This window comes from Nicotiana attenuata, chromosome 7 (assembly GCF_001879085.1).
Source record: "Nicotiana attenuata strain UT chromosome 7, NIATTr2, whole genome shotgun sequence".
Lineage (NCBI taxonomy): Eukaryota > Viridiplantae > Streptophyta > Magnoliopsida > Solanales > Solanaceae > Nicotiana > Nicotiana attenuata.
This window is the reverse complement of record NC_031995.1, coordinates 8,545,916-8,567,045: the sequence shown is the minus strand read 5'-3', so window position 1 is coordinate 8,567,045 and position 21,130 is coordinate 8,545,916. Positions and strand designations below refer to the sequence as shown.

The window sequence follows — 21,130 nt, the reverse complement described above, 5'->3', positions numbered from 1 at the left end:
CCTAGGCCCAGAGCGGACAATATCACTAGCGGGCTAGGCTGTTATAAATATGAAAGAAAATATATGTATTAAATCTCTGAAAGCTCTCTACACTTCTCAAAAATCTCCACACTCCAAATCCTAAACAATTAAGGTTTCCTACTACAACTTTGAATTAGTTTTTCGACATCATTCTAGATTGTGGGGTGTTAATTAGGGGTGGGTGTGGGAGTTGACTTGGTAAAGTCTAACCTTGTTAGTGCACTTAGGTTTAGTTTCGTTTAACTAAAGAGTCGTTTGGTAGGAGGTATTAGAAAAAATAATGCTAGCATTAGCTCTATGCATTACTAATACCTTCATACTTGGTATTATCCTATGTATAAGTAATGCATAGAAAACCATGGCATTAGTAATACCAAGGCTATTAATGCATGCATTAGTGGTTAAAGACAAAATTGTCCTTAAAGTCCCTTAAAGCTAGAGAATATGGAGGGTATTTTTGTAAGCAGCTATTTTTCTTAAAAATTATGCAATGCGTTATAATTTTAATACACCACACCAAACAAAGAAATAATAACTGCATAGCTAATGCTTGCATTACTAACTCATGCATTACTAATCCATGCATTACTAATACACCTTATTCCGCACTATTTTTATACACCCTACCAAACGACCCCTAAGGAGTAAAATATTCATCGCAAACATTAAGAGAAGCTATCAGCTTACGGGGAGGTTAAATGAATTTGAAGTTTTAGCTCAGTGTGCAATTTGCATGAAATCTATTTTTCAACTTCAAACTAGTAAGTGAGGTTCCATAAATCCGTAGCCAAAAAAATAAATTTTTTTTTTTTGTTTTTTCTGGAAAGTATTTTCTACCCTTACTAGTGTTAGAACCCGCGCGATGCGCGGATAATTTGACGGAATTTTTTTTTTGGTCACAATTTGACGGAATATTAATCTTACAAAATTATGAACTAATATATCATGTTATTTTAATAAATATTAGTTACTATTTTATTATAATGTAGTGTACATAAATATAATAAATTCTATACAAAATCAAATGATACAAAGTATTATAGTAATCAAATAAATTATTTATTCCTTATTTATTCTTTATTAAATTAGCAAGTACTCAGTACTATACATTTACTAATCTGATTTTTTATTAACGTGTCAAATTGTCTTAATATTTTGATACTACTTCTCTTGTAGTAGAACATTACATATATTATTTTCTTAATCTAGAAATATATATTTATACCTATGTTATACTGTTTAAAATTCTTCAATTGTCTAAATTTATCAATAATTTTCTTGAGTTTTATTTATTTATTTTTTGTTTATTAATTGATTCAAAATATAAATATTATAAAATATCTTTATCCACCTCTTTTCGTACATTGATTTCTACTATAATATTTGATTAGTTTTCTCATTGTATATTTACTGTAAATTTTGATATATTATTTTTTTAACTAAATTATAATTTTGAATTCATCAAAAGTATAAAGATTTAAGCCTTTTATTTTTTGACAAAAAATGTACTAATATTTTTAATAATTAATAAAATATGTTTTGTATATAATATATTATCGTATGTATAATATCTTAATAGTTTCTTTATATTTTTGTACTTTTCATTATGAAATTATGAGTCCTATTTATTAACTAAATTTTTCTACATGATAAATTTAATTAGTATATGTATTTTTACGATATCATTTAATTTTTTTTTTTTAGTATTCTTCATTTATGAATATTTATTTATTATGATTTTAGTTATGTGTATATGTATGATTTTTCTCATAATAATAATAATAATAATATATATATATATATATATATATATATATATATATATATTAAATGATATCGTATTGTATTATTCATTACTTAATATATATATCTTGGTTATCTAATTGTATTATTCATTACTTAATATTGTTAAATTGATATATGAATTATTAATAAATTATCAATTTAGTATAATAACTACTCCTATATAACACACTACTACTACTACTGCTACTATTTTTGGAAGAATTACTCTCCAATTTGAATTGGTAGCTTTTGAGTTTTTTTTTTTTTTTTATTGTAAAATAATTTAAAACTCCAATTTGAATGAGTAGAATATTTTTTTGTATTTCGTTTTTTATTGATAATTATAAGATATCTATATTACTCATTCAAGTAGTATAACCAATTAATTCAAAATTCAAAATTCAAAAAAAAAAAATTAGTTAGAAAAGAGGTTTATTTTGTCTTAACAATGTCACTTGCCTTTTTGTGGTTAAGACACTTATCTTAATATAGTGCTTTTGCTTCTCCTATTCTATATAGATTACTCGTATATATGGATTCTGGATTGTATAGGGGATATTAATGATAAATCTTCTAATTTGACATCCAAAGCAAGCCACCTATTTCAGCCAACTCTAGGCACGTTTCTCTCAAATCCAACTCATTGAGCTTTGTCGCGTAGAAATAAAACCAGTACGTACTAGCTTGATAGGAGAGAAATCAGATTTTAGTTTCCAGACCAATTATGCACAGAAGCCCTTTTCTGTTAAGATATGCGATATGTATCGATTTATGTTTCTAGCCATTTATGATTTCCTCGACTTTACTTTCAAAATTACTCCCTCAAAGGTTTTCACATGCTAGAGTTTAATTCAACGTGCTGCTTTCTACTTTTGCTCAAGTGTGCAACTGGAAATTGTGAGACAAGTATCTGGAGGGTTTTATGTCTTTTCCCAATATTGGATCCTGACTGATACTCAAAAAAGCCATGACCGGTCAGAGGAAAAAGGTATAAAAGCAACTAATAAAGATTTGTGGTGTGTCTGAGTTTTCGTGGCTTTGGTGCTAACATCAAGTTATAGAGCTAGTTTGATACACATGTTAAATGTAGAGCAGCTACATCTAATATCCCATCAAGAATGGATTAACTGTCTGATTAACAATATTGCCAGAAAACAGAATTTCACATTCTCCTATACATGTTCCCGCTATTGTAATCATTAGCACATCCTCTTCTACCATGTAAATGGATACGCAAGCATTAGCATAATTGACCAAACTTCATTATAACTGGACAGTTTCTCCCTGTAATATTTGCATCAAGGCTTAAGCTGGATAGGAAATGAATCTCAGAAAACCGATGAGAACTTTATAGATCGACAATTTTGGGACCTGTTCACAGGGGTTTCGATCGCCCGGTCCATTGGCATCATATTACCAATTTCTTTTAGGACTGTAAACGACATATAAAAGAGACAAAGAGCCTTTGGATTCATGATCAAATAATAAAATCAGCATATACAAATTCCAAATGCTTGCCTGATGAACACTACAAAGAATTTCCTAAACTCACTACCATCCAGCACAATCTACAAATTTGCCAAGAAAAAGAAGAAAGAAGACAAGAGAAGCTTTCTATCAATACACTTGCTAACCAAGCCAAGATCAATCATTCATCACATATTTTACAACAGTAGAATTAATTATACATCAATAACTCCCGTGAGATCTGACAGAAGACATAGATTGAGCTGAGACAGAGGCAGTTGGACTGTTCAGATCCCTTTCCCCATTAGCAATTTTGGGCTTTCCACTCAGCCTCTCTATCGCATCTTGAGCAATTTCAGTGAACCAATCATCGTCAGGGAGAACACTGCCAGCACTATCCACGGTTAAGTTAAAGCATAAATATATAATTGATATACAAACTATTTAAGATTTTACTCTGTAAGTCATGACATAAGGTGAAGCGGCTGCCCCAAAAAATGCAGAGCTTTATACCGTAAATCAAGCATAGTATTAATCTACAGAGCATAGGGACTATTTCTTCTTATACCAAATGAAGTGATCCTTAATGCATCCCAAAATATACTAAGAATCAGATAAATGGCAAAAGGATGAAATTCCATAAAGTGAGGGGAATTTATACCTATATGGATCCATCCCAGTTGAAGCAAAGGCTGACATTGCTTTAGAGATTATGTCATTGACAACCCGAAGCAAATTTCTAGATAAGTAGCGTCCTTGCGAAGCGAAGCATGTGACAAATTTCATATCCAAATAGAACTACAAAAAGTTCAATGGTAAACATGAAGTGTTACAAAACATATTGGCAGTGGGGAGCAAAATAAGATAAGTGGATACCAGTAATTACAAACCTGCTGAAGACCAAGATGACCCAATGGCCTTGGTCCTTCCTCTATATCATCCCAAAAGCTCTGATCTTGTGAAAGCCACAAGATGACAGTTTCTGTAAGCCTCATCAACAACAATATTGCAAATCTTTCCCTTCCTACAAACATATCAGCAGCTATGGCAGCCATTCTGTTTAGTTTGACATAAAGTTCCTGGCAGAATCACAAATAACCACAGATTATCAACCATAAACAGTTGCTCATGTATAAACAGGAACTCCCACTAAAACCTCCAGATGTGCATATTTAAGTTGGAATCTAATAGACAAAAAGACGAATAGGCACCAGGAAAAGGGAGTGCTCTTATCACGATTAGTCGATTACAACTTAGATACTATATTGTTAATGATAAGTAACCAGAAAAAGAGATCTCAGCTGTTACACTGTTTGCTTAGTGTTTTTTCCTTTTAAATTAAAAAAGAACACTAAGCAAAGAGTGTAAGATCTGTAATCTCATTTTCTGGTTGCTTAGTGTTGATAATGAAGTATCCAAAAAATTGAAGATCTAAGCTCTTAAAATTGTTTTCTTAGTGTTAATGATTAATAAAAGCTCATGTTTAGTAAGAAGAAGGTGCAAACTCCAAGCTGCAGTAACTAACACACAATAAAGACATCAGTTTTTCAGCAGACCTTGTAGCTGAACAACCCTAATTATTCGAAGTGGCATGTAACATAAGAAAACTCAGGAAGAGGAAACTGCACCTGGAATATTAGAGAAGGGAACCATTCTATCTCGTCAGCGTTCCCCTCCATATTTATATACATTTCGGCAGAGAGATGGCTGTCCCCTTCCTCTGTGAAAATAAGATCCAGAGCATGCTGCTGACAAAAGCTATCCTTTAACCGGTCAACTGAATTCACAAGACGCTTTTTCCATTCCCTTTGCTCCGGGTGACGGCTTTGCCTATCTGAAGCTCTTCTTTGAAGATCATCCTTGTAATTAGCCTGATTCAAGGGAGCAAGCTTCATAGCTGCACGTGGCAATAGTTCGTCTGCCAATAAAGATGCGTTTGCAAGCAAAGCAATTTGCTGAGCTTCAGTCTCGGCCATGCGAACAATTTTATTTCCTGAACCTTCAAAGCTGGTCTCGTCCTCTATGGAGCCGGGTAATGCTCTTATAAGTGTGTTCACGTAAGCATTAAACACCTGAAATAGACCTTCCAAAGCTTTCCCTCCCAACTGCATACTTAGCAATGGTCCCACATCCTCAAAGAAATCCTAGATAAGCAGCAGGAGTAGCAAAATGAATAAAGTAAAAGACATAAGGACCATTGGCAACAACATCATACACAAAATGATTTCTTAAGCACATTGAGTTCCAGCCATGCTATGAATAGAAACAAATTTGATACTAGATTGACAGTAAATCTACTGTAACAAATCAAGATAATACTATAAAAGTAACACTTTGATATAAGAGAAAGAGTAAGATCTTGCAAATAATCTATGTTGAACATCTACAGCCAAGAACCAGTAACAAAGTTGAGAAAGGGAATGCAGGGCATCAACATTACAGATTGGCATAAACAAGGTTTAAGTAATTTGGATCTATACTCTAGGGATGATAAGACGAGAAACATGCTCTTCTGATGTTCTATAAAGGTCAGTCTGTATAAAATATTTTCAGATCTCACAACTAAAAAGATGTTGATCACAGTTTCATGTTGCAGTGATGTCATTTCATGATCATATCAAGGAAATCAGATTTCCTGCTTCTACCGATGCAAGTGCGCTCAAAAACTGCAAATTAACAGATAAATAGAGTAGAAGATAAAGATTGTCTTCCGAAAAGCCGAATGAGACTTTTAGTAAGACATACTTAAGCACACTGTGGAGGATTAAGTTGCAAATTCTGCTAGCAGGGAAAGCACCTAAGGCAAGCTGCTGTGTCTATGACCAAATAGCAGGTGTTCACGAGGAAATATTTATTATATTTAGCTTTATCAGGTCATCAGTTCGGCTAATAACATTACCTGAACCATCAAATTGAAACGATGAGCACTACTTGAAAGCTTATGCTGATATGCCCCTGTAGAGCCAAGAACAGCACCGGCTGGCCTACCGGATGTGCGCGTAACGGATGGTGGATACGTAAGTTCCCAATCATCAGCAGCTGCCAAAGCAGCAGTGCTTTCTTCAATTCGTTTCAAGTTGGCATCTAGCGCTTGCTCAACACTAGGTCTAAAAAGCTTCAGAAGCACAGGGCAAAGTGCAAGTCCACGAGCTTCCAATAAAGAACAGTGTCCTAAAGCTATTTGAACACATTCTGCAGCAGCTCGTAAGCCACCAGCAGCTGCAGATGAAGTTAATGCATGCCTTTTGACCAAAAGTGCAAATGCCTCTGTCTGCTTAGTAGCCCACATCACTAGCTCGGATGTATAAGCTGGCTCTTTACCAAAAATAGCCAATGAATCAGTCGCTGCTTGAGCAATGGCAGAGAATACCAGCTGTGAAAGGGCGGCAGTATAAGCTCCTCCATAAGAGGTGCTAGATGGACGGAGATTTTTCATGTTGAGCTGGTATTTCTGGTAATGAGCATTAAGGAGTAAACTATGAGCACGGGGGCCATCCCCAAGCTTTTTAAGAGCTGAAATAGCAGCACGAAGCTCTGCACCACGAGTAGAAGGTTGGCAAGCAATTTCAGCGAGCTGATCAGCTAGCATTTGTCTACGTTCAGCAATGGCCGTTTGTAGTGACAAAAGCACAGCATGACTTAACGTCTTCTTCTCTTTTGCTTCAGACGCGATGCGTTCTCCTTCATCAAGACTCGACAATGCTTCATCTACTCTCCTTTCAGCTAACAGAATGTCTAGGAGATCAGGAAACTCCGTTAGCCACTTCTCTAGGTCCGTAGGCTCCCTGACTTCATCATTAGAAGGAGCATTGGAGGTAGACTCAGGAGCATCATCAGACAAAGAATCAATATGAACCCCCTCAGCTAAACCATGAATTAAAGTTGCCTGAGTAGATAGCAAGTTTTTCATGGATGAAAGCTCACCCTCCAAATCTGATATCTCTTTTGATGTGCTGCAAGTAATATAGACAAAGAAGTGCAAAGCAAGTAAGCATTGATGAAACAACAAAAGGCAAGGTTGCCTAAGACTACAGATAAAGAATACGAAACAGTAGAAAAGTCAGTAGTAAGTCAGATTTCATGCCCAATGGGAGACTTCTCTTGATTCATAGGTATTTCAGTTTGGGAGGAAGGTCCTATAGCAGCTACATCAAGGACTCACCGAATGAAAGCTGTATAGTTGGCATAGACACTTTTGCGCATTTCCTCAGCAGAAGCCCTTTTCAGATCCAATAGATACGAGCACAACTGCCTTATTTCCTGCAAATACATGGACATTTCTATCAACACCTCACCACAGTCATTGCATAAAAGAATTTAAATGCCAAGGATATAATTATGGACACCCAAATATGACTTTGCAGTTAAAACCATTTTCATATCATAGATGAATTTAGTCAAATGAGCTGAATCCCCTCCCAAATCTAAAAGATTCTGAGAATCATTTCCCTATTAACACTCAAAAGCATTCCTTCCTCCATACCATGACCACAAAAGCAACAGAACAATCAAAGCACGCAAGCTGGCCCGGACACCAGGGTTATTAAAAAAAAAAAAAGAACAATCAAAATCTGGTGTAGGGAAAGTAGCTGCTGGAAGTAATTATCATCCTTATCACTCACCTATTTCTAGTTTTATGGCCATGTTCAACTTGTCAACATTGCAACTACCTGTAGTCCCAACTCGCAGGAGATGTTATGGTTGGTCAAAACAAAAGATGAGAAGTTTCAAACTGTATTATGAAGTTGACTCAGCGCTTTATAAGTCTTTGTGGCAGGAACAAACTTCAGGGCATACACCAAAACAAGTGTGGTACTCATTAAAAGGTGCCAAAGAGAATTATGATACCAGAAAGGAGTACAATAACTAGCTGCAACATCGTTACTACTTTAAAATATGAAGCTGACTCAACAGCTATTCATGTCTTGTGGCAGGCAGGATCAAAATTAAGAGCGTCTTTCAAGAGAAAGTGACACTCATTAAAAGGTGCTAATGAAAATTATGTAGTAGCAAGGAGTATAGTAACATGTGGCATTGCCTCCTCTAAACAGAATAGATTATAGGTAGAAGCAAGGAGAAACAGGTCGAGAAAGAAGTAGAATTTGAGCATTTTCTGTACCTTTTTTGTAAACTGATAGCAATAGTAACAAGCTACTCTGTAAAATAGAGGCAATAATAACCTTTAGGGGTCGTTTGGTAAGGTGTATAAGAATAGTATTAGTAATGCATGAGTTAGTAATGCAAGCATTAGTTATGCAGAGATTATTTCTCATCCACTGTTTGGCGTGGTGTTTAAAAATTAAAAGGCATTGCATAATTTTTAAGAAAATTAGTTGTTTACAAAAATGCCCTCCATATTCTTTAGCTTTAAAGGAATTTAAGGACAATTTTGTCTCTAACCATGCTAATGCATGCATTAATAGCCTTGGTATTGCTAATACCATGGTTTGCTATGTATTAGTTATACATAGGATAATACCAAATAGGTTGTAGTCGTAGAACTAATACTTGCATTAGTAAAACATAGGTTAAAAAAGTGTACCAAACAAGGGATTAGTAATACCAAAGCTAATGCATGCATTATTTCTCTAATGCATTATCAAACGACCCCTTAGTGTAACTGCTTGTGTCTGCTTTTTGATGAACAATAGAGAATGTTTTGGCTCACGTACTGGTAATTTATAATCGAATAGCTTTGGATGAGTCATCCTCGCCCAGGATAAGTCAACGGGTAAGACATCTTCGGATTATTCTTTTAATTCTAATTTATATTTTCTTATTTTTGTTGATTTGTTAATGTTAAAAACTAAAACCTCAAAGCAATATAGAATTGTATAATACTTCCTTTTGTTAGTATTATAGATATCATAAAACCCAGTACTAAGAGAGTGTTGTGGTTACTATAAAATGTACAATACTGTTAAGATGCTAATATACTCTTAGACTTCATATACTCCTTCATACATAGAGCAGACAAGCTAGCTATACTTTTCATACTATCAGTACCCTCTTGGTGCTGCCGGTTATGTGAAAACAACAGCAACAACAAACTCAATAGTTTCCCACAAGTGGGGTCTGTGAACAAAATTAGTTTTGTTAAAAAAACATATAACAATATTCTTAGTCTGTTTAAGCACATAAACATTTGGTTAAATAAAAGGGTCTATAATTCGGTAATTAAAATTTACTGGTTATCATTCTTTTAAAAAAAAAAATTTAGAATGAATCAGTCTTTCTAAATTCTAGTTCTGTAACACTCTCATCCCCTGGCTATTAATACAGCCTCCTCTGGAATTAAACAATTAAATAGTCCATTACATAGGGATAAAAGGGGTTTTGAGCAGTGTTGTTAAAAACTCATTTGAGGCGCACTAAAGCCCTAACACTCAGTTAAAGCAGGTAAAACTTTAGCGCAGGAGCTAAGGTGTTAAGGGGTGTGCTGCATCACACATGGGCTATGTGTTTAAGATGGCAGTATTAGATAATATAGTTGGTAAACTGATACATTAAACGTTAAAAAGAATTAAAATGAAATTTTAGGGAGTAGGAATAAGAAATTGAAATTTAGTACAAAAACTTGCTTTGGAATACATAAAACTAGTTCCTTTCATCAAAATTGGAAGTTCAAAATGGCTTTTAACTTAATTGGTATGATTCTTAGTTCATAAATTTTGCTTTATTACAGTTACTTCAGTCTTTAATCCAAATAATTGCTGTTTGTGTTTGTAATTGTTTTTGTTGCATTACATATTTAGTTTTACTTCATTAGCGCTTTTTCGTTAAAGCCAATTCTTTAATTATGCTTTGCCCTTAAAGCCGCAACAAACTTTGGCGCTATTTTGCATTTTCCCGCTGTCAACTACTCTAGTTTTGAGATGACTCATCCTTCACACTTTTTTGCCTCCAATGACAGGATAATGGGTCAGTCATCCGATACTTCCTCATTCAGCCCCATTCTCCACCCAATTATGCACTGGGGGGATTAATTTTTACCCATGTAAAGCTGTATGTTAAAACAATTCCTCCCCTCCTCTCAAAATGCAATGATGTGTAAGACAAGAAAAGAGATATGAAAATCGAAAATGCCTCGATAGTCTATGTCTTTCTTTAACTCTTCAAACAACTTATAGACTCGGAAAAAGCCTCATTTTTCATCAAATTATGGAGCTTCAAGGAAAGGAAAAATCCTCAACTGTTAACAAAAATTTCCATATGACCACATTTCGTGCAACAAGTCTAGTAAACAATTACAGTAATTTAGTAGACAGGCTGAAATTGGCAATCATCATTAGCATTATTGTAAATCACTAAGAATATTGAGATGAAATCTCCGAATTAAAACAAGCCGATATCCAAATCAAGATATTGCAAAGAACATCAATATGTAGTTAAGTTAAATAAAAAATAAGTAAACGTATGAAAAGTAAATTAATTTGAGAAATTTTCAAGCTTGAGCTACATAGTGACATCATTTTACATCGTATACAAATGTATCTAAGTGATGCAGCTAAAAAGCGTGCGACATAATAAAATATGAGATATTTATTAATTTAATCATATGGCCTATGGTAAATTTCAATCGAATAAAGTAATGAAACTCAACCTTTTAGATGAATCACAAGTGAATACGTTTACTTAGGGAAATTCAACAGTCAATTATTATCAAAGAAAAGAAGAGGGGAATTGAGGAATTGGACCTTCTCGTTGAGAGAATGACATTTGGACTGAACAAAGGCATCAGCATCGAAATTATCGGATTTGAAGACGTTGAGATTTTCTTCGAGCTTGGTGCCGCTTTCTTTGTTGATTCCTTTAGACGGAGTGACCGCGTGTGCTCTTGACCGAGAGGATTTCACGGAAGCCATGACTACTGAATCAAAGAAAAATGAATGGGCGAATGTTTAGGGTTGAATATAGGAAAATCAAAAGGCTATAGATCTAATCGACTTGCTATTGCTGCCATGGATTATGATTGACGAAACCAAAGGAGATTAGTTGGTTTGCGGAATATAGAAAGAGAAAAAAGGGGCTGAGTTTGTTCGTTTGTTTGATAGCGTTGGGTTTTGGTTCGCTAATCGCCAGCCTACCCACGCCACCGAATTTTCTCTTTCTTAGCTAACGTTTAGTGCCCCGTTGCCTCCGTCTGCTGTTTGTTTAACTTTCCTTACGCGGTCCATACCTTTTAGCTTTTATAACTCACTCCCTATTCCATTTTAAATTGTTTTAAATTATTTGACATTATTATCACCATATACGTACAATTTTGTGAAATTTCAGATTAGCATGATTTAGATATTAAATTTTAATATGATAATTTTGTGTCAAATTAACTTTTAATTATTATTTAAAATATTTCATGGCACATTGGTGTTTCATAAAGAACAATATAATCTACCACGAAACATCACATAATTTTAAAAGTGAAAAGCATTTAAAAAAACAAATTGTAAGCGTGCTAACATCTGTATCTATATTAAAAGCACAAAGCCTCTTAGCGAAGTATCGTTCGTCTTTTTTACCCTTTAAAAAACAATTTAAACTAGACAATATCGTCATTTAACTATTTGCCTAATTTAGGATTCTGAAATAAATAAAATTCTAACTATTAAGTCTTTCCTTATTTGAACTACGTATAAATTCTTATTACAAAAAAAAAAGTTACTTTTTTATTTTTTATAATTTCAAATTTCTGTTTTTCATTTTTCAACCCCCCCCCCCCCCCCAAAAAAATATTTTTATATATATTTTTCAGTTTTAGTTTTTTTTTATCGGTTTAAAGATTCAAAATTTTACAAGTACCAAAGTTATGAGTTCGGAGGTTTATGTGTTTCGAAGTTTACGGGTTTAGAAATTATAAAGTTTACGGGTTCGAAATTACGCGATTTCGAAAGTTTAGCAGTTCGAAAGTTTATAAAATTTGTGGATGCGGAAGGTTGTTGGTTTGAAAGTTTATGGCTTCATGTTTATTATATCTAAATTATTTATGAATACTCTTGAGAAGTCACTTTCCTTAATTTGCGTACCAAACACCGGAAAATGAATAAGATTACTACTTGTTTTCCAAGAAAATATTTGTCACGACCCGGATTTCCCACCATCGGGAGTCGTGATGGCACCTACTGTTGGAGCTAGGCAAGCCAAACATTTAAACATTTTCGGATAACAACATAACAATAATAAAATACCGAGCCTTTAAATAAATGCGGAAGTCTTTTAAAACATAAATAACTGAAAACCCAAAATGCAATAGTCTAATATTTCACTACCCAAGACTGGAGTCGCTATCTCACGAACTACTAAAGAGTGCTACAAACAAGTCAAAATAGAAAAATACATAATGTCTGTCTCGGTACAATGAAAACAAACAGAAAATCTGGAAAGGGACTTCGGCCTGCGAACGCCAGCTAGGCTACCTCGTAAGTCCCTGGACTGAAGAGGGCTCCTGATCAACTACTGTTGTGGTCCAAGAGCTGCTCCGGTACCGTAATCTGTGCAAAAAGCACAGAAGTGTAGCATCAGCACAACCGACCCCATGTGCTGGTAAGTGCCTGGCCTAACCCCGGCGAAGTAGTGACGAGGCTAGACAGGACTACCAAGTCAACCTGTGCAGATATTTATATACAAGTACTACAAAAAAAATAACAGCGGAAAGTAATAATTAAGACTGGGAGGGGAGCATACTTTTGGGAGTAACAGATAAAATAGAACGGTAGGAACAATTAAGGAAAACTACAACCAAATCTCCTCTAACACAGAATACGTGGTTGGCGTGCCACACGATCCCATTTCATGATAGATAAGTGGTCGGCGTGCCACACGATCCCATTTCATGATAGATAAGTGGTCGGCGTGCCACACGATCCCATTTCATAATATATAAGTGGTCGGCGTGCCACACGATCCCATTTCATAATATATATATATATATAATGATTTCCCGGCAAGGGAAACAAGTATCAATTCAACCATCCCGGCAAGGGAGAATACAAATAAAAAGTTAATTCCCGGCAAGGGAGCAACAACAATCACTTACTCGTCCCGGCAAGGGAGTAATTACATCTCTTCCCCTTTCGTTCATTTCTTACGTCCTAATCATGTCATAATTCGAGCCAACGCTCCAAGGAGTTTACAAATCATATCTTCTCTTCATATTTTTCACATTATATCGAAACCATCAATTAAACAAGGAAGAGTCACCACGGAATCCGACATAAGCACAAGTAAGGACTCACGGTCATGCTAGACACCGGTGTATAGATACTCGTCACCATGCCTATACACTGTACTCAACATTTAGCAATTAGCAAATAATACTCTAATCCTATTCCCTCAAGCCAAAGTTAGATCAAACACTTACCTCGGCCCAAAGAATAGCAATCAATCCTCAAATACCGCCTTTCCTCTACAATCCGACTCCGAAACAATGATATCTAGGCATAACTAATTCAATAATATCAATAAAGACTCAATGGCAACATCCCATAGCCTAGATATGAATTTTCTAACATTCTTCCAAAAATACCAAAAATCGACCCCGGGCCCGCTTGGTCAAAACACGAGGTTCGAACCAATTCCAAGTCATCCATTCCCCCACGAGCCCGGATATACAATTTGTTTTCAAATTCGACCCCAAAACGAGGTCTAAATCAAAGAAAATTGAAAAGCCCTAATTTATCCTTTTCCCCAATTCTTACCATGAACTACATGATTTAGGTCTAGGAATTTGATAAATGATGATAGAAAATGAAGAAAACGATTTAGATAATACTTACCCAAGAAGCTTTGATGAAGGATAGCTCTAAAAATCGCCTAGGTGCTGTGGAGAAGATGAACTCATGTGTTTTGGGTGAAAAATCCCGCTACTGGTATGTTTTTAGGCTTTAAAAATAACTGNAACAGGGCAATAACAATAATTAACAAAAAACAGGAGAATCAACAGCTGCACGGCATCAACCTTCGTGCTTTTACTCTCATTCTCACCAAAAACAATCAAATAGAATGCACGGCATCACCCTTCATGCTTTTCCTCACATAACTCTCATTTCATGGCACGGAATGATCCTTCGTGCAATTATAGTCAAATCAGAGCACGGAATGTCCCTTCGTGCATAAATAATCAAAATATGGCACGGAATGACCCTTCGTGCATTATCACTCTTCCTCACCCAACCAACAACCACAACCATACGGGCGAGGGAATAAGCAAATAATAAGAAATGTCCCGGCAAGGGAAAACACATTTAAACAGCTAAATCTCGGCAAGGGAGTAACAACAACAACTTTCACATCCCGGCAAATGAGATAATCAATATAATAAAACCATCCCGGCAAGGGATTAATCATATCTCTTTCCATTTATTTCATTTCTTACTCAATAGTATCTTTATTGTTCGAGCCAACGCTCCAAAGAATTTACAATTCATAACCAATCCACAAACTATTCACATTATGTAGAATTCATCAATTAGCATAGACGAGTCTCAAAAATATCGGAAATACGTGCAAACAAGGACCCACGGTCATGCTAGACACCGGTGTATAGATACTCGTCACCATGCCTATACACCGTACTCGATCATTTAGCAATTAATAACACTATAATCCTATTCCCTCAAGCCAAAGTTAGATCAAACACTTACCTCGGTCCAAAGAATAGCAATCAATCCTCAAATACCGCCTTTCCTCTACAATCCGACTCCGAAACAATGATATCTAGGCATAATTAATTCAATAATATCAATAAACACTCAATGGCAACATCCCATAGCCTAGATATGAATTTTCTAACATTCTTCCAAAAATACCAAAAATCGACCCCGGGCCCGCTTGGTCAAAACACGAGGTTCGAACCAATTCCAAGTCATCCATTCCCCCACGAGCCCGGATATACAATTTGTTTTCAAATTCGACCCCAAAACGAGGTCTAAATCAAAGAAAATTGAAAAGCCCTAATTTATCCTTTTCCCCAATTCTTACCATGAACTACATGATTTAGGTCTAGGAATTTGATAAATGATGATAGAAAATGAAGAAAACGATTTAGATAATACTTACCCAAGAAGCTTTGATGAAGGATAGCTCTAAAAATCGCCTAGGTGCTGTGGAGAAGATGAACTCATGTGTTTTGGGTGAAAAATCCCGCTACTGGTATGTTTTTAGGCTTTAAAAATAACTGGGCGAATTTGCCCTACGCGATCGCGGAAATAGGGGTGCGATCGCGTAAGGTCCCACTGACTGGTTATCGCGATCGCGTGGATGGTAACGCGAACGCGTAGAAGAAATACTGGGGGTCCAAAAGTTTGGTCTATGCGAACGCGAGTCTACTGGTGCGAACGCATTGAAGAAAATGCTGAAGCTATGCGATCGCGTGACCGAGTACGCGAACGCGGAAGAGGAAAAAGCCAAAGGAACGCGAACGCGGGCTGAAGATTGCGATCGCGAAGGAGGGAACAACTGTGCAAAAATTGCAGATTTTCTGCAACTTTCTCTAAGGCCAAAAACATCCTGAACCACCTCCGAATCACTTCCGAGCCCTCGGGGCCCCTAACCAAACACACATACTAACTCAACAACCTCATACGAACTTAACCGAGCGATCAAATTGCCAAAACAACATCAAAATCAATGAATCAACCCTCAAAATCATCATTTTTCATTCTAACTTCATAAACTTCAAATTTTTGATATTTAGGTCCGAAACACGCCAAATGACGTCCGTTTTTGACCAAACTTTACGGAAAGCGCTTAACACATATTTAAGACTTGTACCGGGCGTCGGAACCAAAATACGAGCCCGATGCCATAGTCTTTTAATCAATTTTTATTTCCATTTTTCTTAATAATTTCAGAAAAATTTCACAGAAAAATTCTTTTACTCGGGTTCTAGACCTCGGATTTCGACTCCGGGCACATGCCCGAGTCCCATATTTTTCTACGAACCCTCCGGGACCGTCAAATTACGGGTCCGGGTCCGTTTACCAAAAATGTTGACCAAAGTCAACTTTAATCATTTTAAAGCCACATTTTGAAATTTTTCACAGAATTTAACATATAATCTTTCCGGCTACGCGCCCGTACTGCGCACGCAAATCGAGGCAACTAAAGGTGAGGTTTTCAAGGCCTCGGAAGCACGGAAAAAGAGAGAAATCCGGTGATGACCCTTTGGGTCGTCACAATATTTTCCACGGAAAATATTTTCCGTTATATCAAACACACCCTAAATCTATATGGATTTGAAAAGGCACGACTTCTAGAATTAAAAGGAATAGAAAAATTAAAGCCCTAAATAGTAAGAGAATAATTAAATGAGTATTACTAAATATTAGGAAATTTACTAAATAAATATTTTTAATTATTAGACAAATAATTAAAGGACTGTTTTGTCTAGTGTAGACTTTATTTTTAGAGGGTAAAAATGACAAACGACATTTTGTTAAGGGCCTTCGTGTTTTTAATATAAACCAGATTTAGGGTACGCGCTTTGCGCGTGTACCTATATCAATGAACATATAATTAAATGAGTTAGATAAGTATGATTAATACTTAAATTAAATTATAAAATAAGAACTAAAAAAAGTGTAAGTTTTTTAAGATACTTAATGTTTATCATGTTTAGCTAGATCTTATTTGTTTGTCGCTTCTTTTTCACCGTTCTTGAGTCGAGGGTCTAACAAAAATAATATCTCTACTTTCTTACTTTCTTAAGGTGAAGGTAAGGTATGCGTACACATTAATCTTCTCAGACCAACTTGTAGGATTTGCTTGCGTTTTTTGTTTTGTTTGTTGTTACTGTCATCGTCGTCATGTTTAGCTAAATCAACAAAGGAACTATTACAGCCATTCACAAAAAGGACTCTAACTTTGATTTACATTTGAGCTTGTCATTTATCTCTCAACTATACGTTAAAGAAGTAAATAATATCTTCAAATTTAAATTTCTGGCCTTTATCCAAAATTATCTTTTTATAGTATCTTTTTTCTCTTACTATTAATTTTTTCCTCAACTTTTTCTTCACGTATCAAAGATCTAAAAAAGTCCTTTCAAAATATTCAGATTCACTTTTATATTTTTGGTTGAGTAATATTACAATGAATTTTAAAATGTTAGCACTAATAGTAATATGTTAAAAATATTTAAACATAGTATATAAAAGAAAAAGTCATTTAATTTGAGAACCTAAATATCTTTGAATATCAAAGGAGCGCCGACCGATAATTACTGACTTAAGTAACAGTTAGTTCTTACTTATTTTTTGGACTTTACCATTTTTTGTTTTCTTATTTTTGTCAAAATACAAATAATGAAAAAATTTATACGACATATTAGATTTTTTTTATATTTAATACGAAAGAAATTAATGCACAAAATTTAGTTGATTTAAAATCCTAAATACATATTAGGGGGAACTCTGTGGTGCTACTCAAGAATGCACAAATAATATGAATAATCAATTTGCAACTAAATCGCGCGAATAACTAATAAAAAGTTTTTGTTTATTTAAATAAAAATATAAAAAAGTAAATATGGAAGACACAAAAAGTCCTTGCAACAGAATAAATAAACAAAATGTGAGTTATGCAAGTAGCCAATCGTGAAGTAAATTAAAAAAATCGTGAAATGCATAAAGAATTTGCAAACGAATTTCATAAATAGAGTTAGAGGCTGATTTAAAGTCCTGACAATATTAAAAATTGATATAGGAGGAACTATAGTTATCCTGCATAGCCAAACAAGGAAAAGATTTAAACATAAAGTCCTAAATATCATTTTTTTTTCTATGTAGCTCAAATTAGAAAATCATTAATTGACCAAAATATTAGGATTATAATTAAATAACTATTTCTAAATATTAAGAAAATTATTAAATTACGATTTTGTCTAATGTGAAATCTATTTCTAAGGGATAAAAAAAGGTGAACGACATTTCACTAAAGGCCTTCATGCTTTTAATATAACTAGTCTTAGAGTACGCACTTTGCGTGTGTACCTTGTCTCAATAAGTGTAAGTTTTTTTTAAAAAGTCGTATAAATATTATTTTAGGAATTATGCTTGAGTTATATAATAAAGTTAAAAGAAGAAAGTCTAAAATCATGGAAATGATGATTAATGTCGATCCTATTTAATTAACTTAATAAAGAAAAAATCTCTACCTCATGGAAGTCCTTAAAATCTTAAATGTTAGTTCTACTAAAAATGGATTATTAATTATAATTATGACTTTTCTCAAACTTGAACGACACTTATGAAGGATAAAAGTGATCACAATTTCATGTTAATATTTTATATTTTTATGATATATTGTGTCCATATAGATTAGAGTCTATCATGAAAAAAAAAATCGTGCAATCATTGATCCTTAAATCATATTCCATCAAATTTATGGCAAAATTTGATTAGTTGGATTTAAAATTTTAATTATTACATGAAATTATAAATGTTAATATAATTTAGGAAATTTTACCTCCTATAGCAAAGTTTTACACCCTATTTATTATAAATCAAAATCCTTTTAAAATATTATTTTCTATAGTTACTTTTTAGTTTTTATAGAAAAATATGTATTTATGGTCACTTCCTACTCTTAAGCCATTAAATAAGTTGTCTAATATTTTTCTCTCTCATTCTTTCTGTTTATTCTCTCCCAAAATCACGCATAGTATCTTATTTCTCTCTCCACGATCTCTCTCTCATTCTTACCTATATGAGCCAGAAAACTGGTTTCCTCACAGTGAGCTTTTCCATGATTTCCATGGTTATCACTACTCTTAAGCCATGAAAACAGTGAGTTTTCCCATGATTTTCTGCAAGTTTTCTTAACATCCCTTTCAAAATTATTCTTTCCCAATTCCAAAGGAGGTGGAGGCGTGACACCAAATTATTTCCCTTTTGATTCATGATTTCTTGCTTCTGTCAAGAACTATGAAATCGTACAAGTCGTAAATCACCATCACAGATTTTCACCACTCAGCACTAAAGTTTTTGGATTTTTGGCCGGTTAAAGCTTCTTCTTTTCCTCTTCAATAGTTTTTTTTTAATTATTCACCATTGTTAGGTTTTCTGCAGAATACCCACTAAAGCACTCAATTTCAAAGGGCCATCTTTCGATTTCCAAATCACTTAAGAGGAACATGTATTTGCAGGTTCATTAGCAACCATGGAAGCCGAAATGAGAACAAAAATACGCAATGACCCTAATTGTAGATGTATTATATGTATTCAAGTTCGCATACATTGATTTTTAGTTTCTACCATGGTTTTCTCTTCTTGTATTTAGATGTATTTATATGTATTCGATAAAGCATGCACTGATTTTTATTTTGTAAAGTGCTTTTTGATTGTTGTATTTAGAAGTATTTATATGTATTTGAGTTCTTACAACAATATTTTTAAATACATTGTTAGTTCTATCATTTTGATGTTATTCATCAATTAGTTATGCATTCAATCTAACTGTATTCATCTGTATTTTAAACCTAACTATATCCATTCGTATTTAAAACAACAATACAGTGAAATACAGTAAAATACTATCAATACAAATAGAAAATCAATGAATACAACTAATAAAATATACTCAATAAAGCAATAATACCATGTGTTAGGAATAAATAAAATATCGTGAATACAAAAATAAACTTGAATACATTGAACACAACTGTTAGATACAACAGAATACAAGTACTAGGTTTATTATGAAATATCCAAGCAGTAAGTTACAATTACAGGTTGTATCCGGCATAAATACATGATGTATTCATATACAGAAAATCGAATTTCTAAATATTTATGTAGATACTTGTATCAATTCCGAGCAGAACCTCGAACAATGTCACAAAAAAGCTCGAATTGTATCATAAAAAAAGGGACTGAAAATCTGAAAAATGCTCCATTTTTCAGGTGTTTAGCGTATGATAAATCTTCTCATTAATTGGATTGATAATGTTGTGTGTTATAATTAATTTAGGAGAGTTATATTAGGAGTGTATCCCGTTAAATTAGCAGATTTCCGTTATTAAACAACTTGAGAGACCTATTATTACGTTGTATTCACGTAAACATGGTATGAATACATGTGAATACAGTGGCTGCCAGCTGCACTGCCCTATTTTTTTGTTTGCTACTGTATTCATGAATTCAGTAGCTCGAATACATCGAATACATTACCATAACAACTGAAAGGTAGGTATGGAAAATAATTATATATATGATATAGGAAGTTAATAGCCACTAAACAATAGCCATTTCTGAAAATTCTCTATAATTTATTGACATAAAATTATTTGTTGAAGGAACAATTTAGTTTTTTAAAGCTACAAAAGTGAAGATGCCGACCAACTTCAACTTTGTGACAATTAACTTCATATAAATTACTCTACAAATTTTTAGATTATTAGGTACCTTAAATATTTTAGTTTTAGTTAGGTTTATTTCCAGAATTTTATATTTATCTTATACTTTCAAATTATATATTATTCAAAATTGACATATAAAAAAGAACTATGTAGGTAATTTTCGGAACTACACTAATTAATACTTCCAAATCTAAAATCCTCATTGTTTCCGATCATTTTTTTTTGGTTTATTTGTACTTTTAAGCTTTACAAATGTTTAGGTAAACATACTCATAATTATAATAAAATAAATTATACGTCTACCTAAAGTGGGAGAGTTCATATTTTTGGAGTAAAAGTTTAGTAATTTTACCAAATTCAAATAAGGAATGTATTTATATATATCTTAAAGTTTATTTGACTTTAAATTTCTAAATATTTTGGGGGGGGGGGGTAGGGGGTAGGGGGTAGGAGAGTGGGGTGGGGTGGGTGGTCAGAAAAACGAAAAAAACCAAAGAAATTTAG

The 21,130-nt window shown here is 34.0% G+C and overlaps 1 protein-coding gene across 2 annotated transcripts; it reads right to left on the bottom strand.

Moving 5' to 3' along the window:
• Positions 3,253-11,439, bottom strand: LOC109228657 (exocyst complex component EXO84B). 2 transcript variants are annotated; one of them, XM_019393815.1, is made up of 7 exons: positions 10,971-11,439; positions 7,436-7,533; positions 6,173-7,226; positions 4,902-5,417; positions 4,164-4,352; positions 3,935-4,071; positions 3,253-3,667 (listed from the first exon to the last, which is right to left on the bottom strand). In XM_019393815.1, the coding sequence occupies exons 1-7, from the start codon at positions 11,136-11,138 to the stop codon at positions 3,496-3,498; spliced, it is 2,334 nt and encodes a 777-aa protein (XP_019249360.1). In that variant the 5' UTR covers positions 11,139-11,439; the 3' UTR covers positions 3,253-3,495. The 2 variants fall into 2 exon arrangements, with proteins under 2 accessions (XP_019249360.1, XP_019249361.1); XM_019393816.1 differs by having other exon boundaries at positions 3,253-3,658.

Coding starts and splice junctions, on each gene's coding strand:
- LOC109228657 (XM_019393815.1), bottom strand. CDS start 11,138: ATGGCTTCCGTGAAATCCTCTCGGTCAAGAGCACACGCGGTCACTCCG. Junction 4,353..4,901: donor TCCCTTCTCTAATATTCCAG/GTGCAGTTTCCT, acceptor TGATTCTGCCAG/GAACTTTATGTCAAACTAAA. Junction 4,072..4,163: donor GTCATCTTGGTCTTCAGCAG/GTTTGTAATTAC, acceptor AACTTTTTGTAG/TTCTATTTGGATATGAAATT.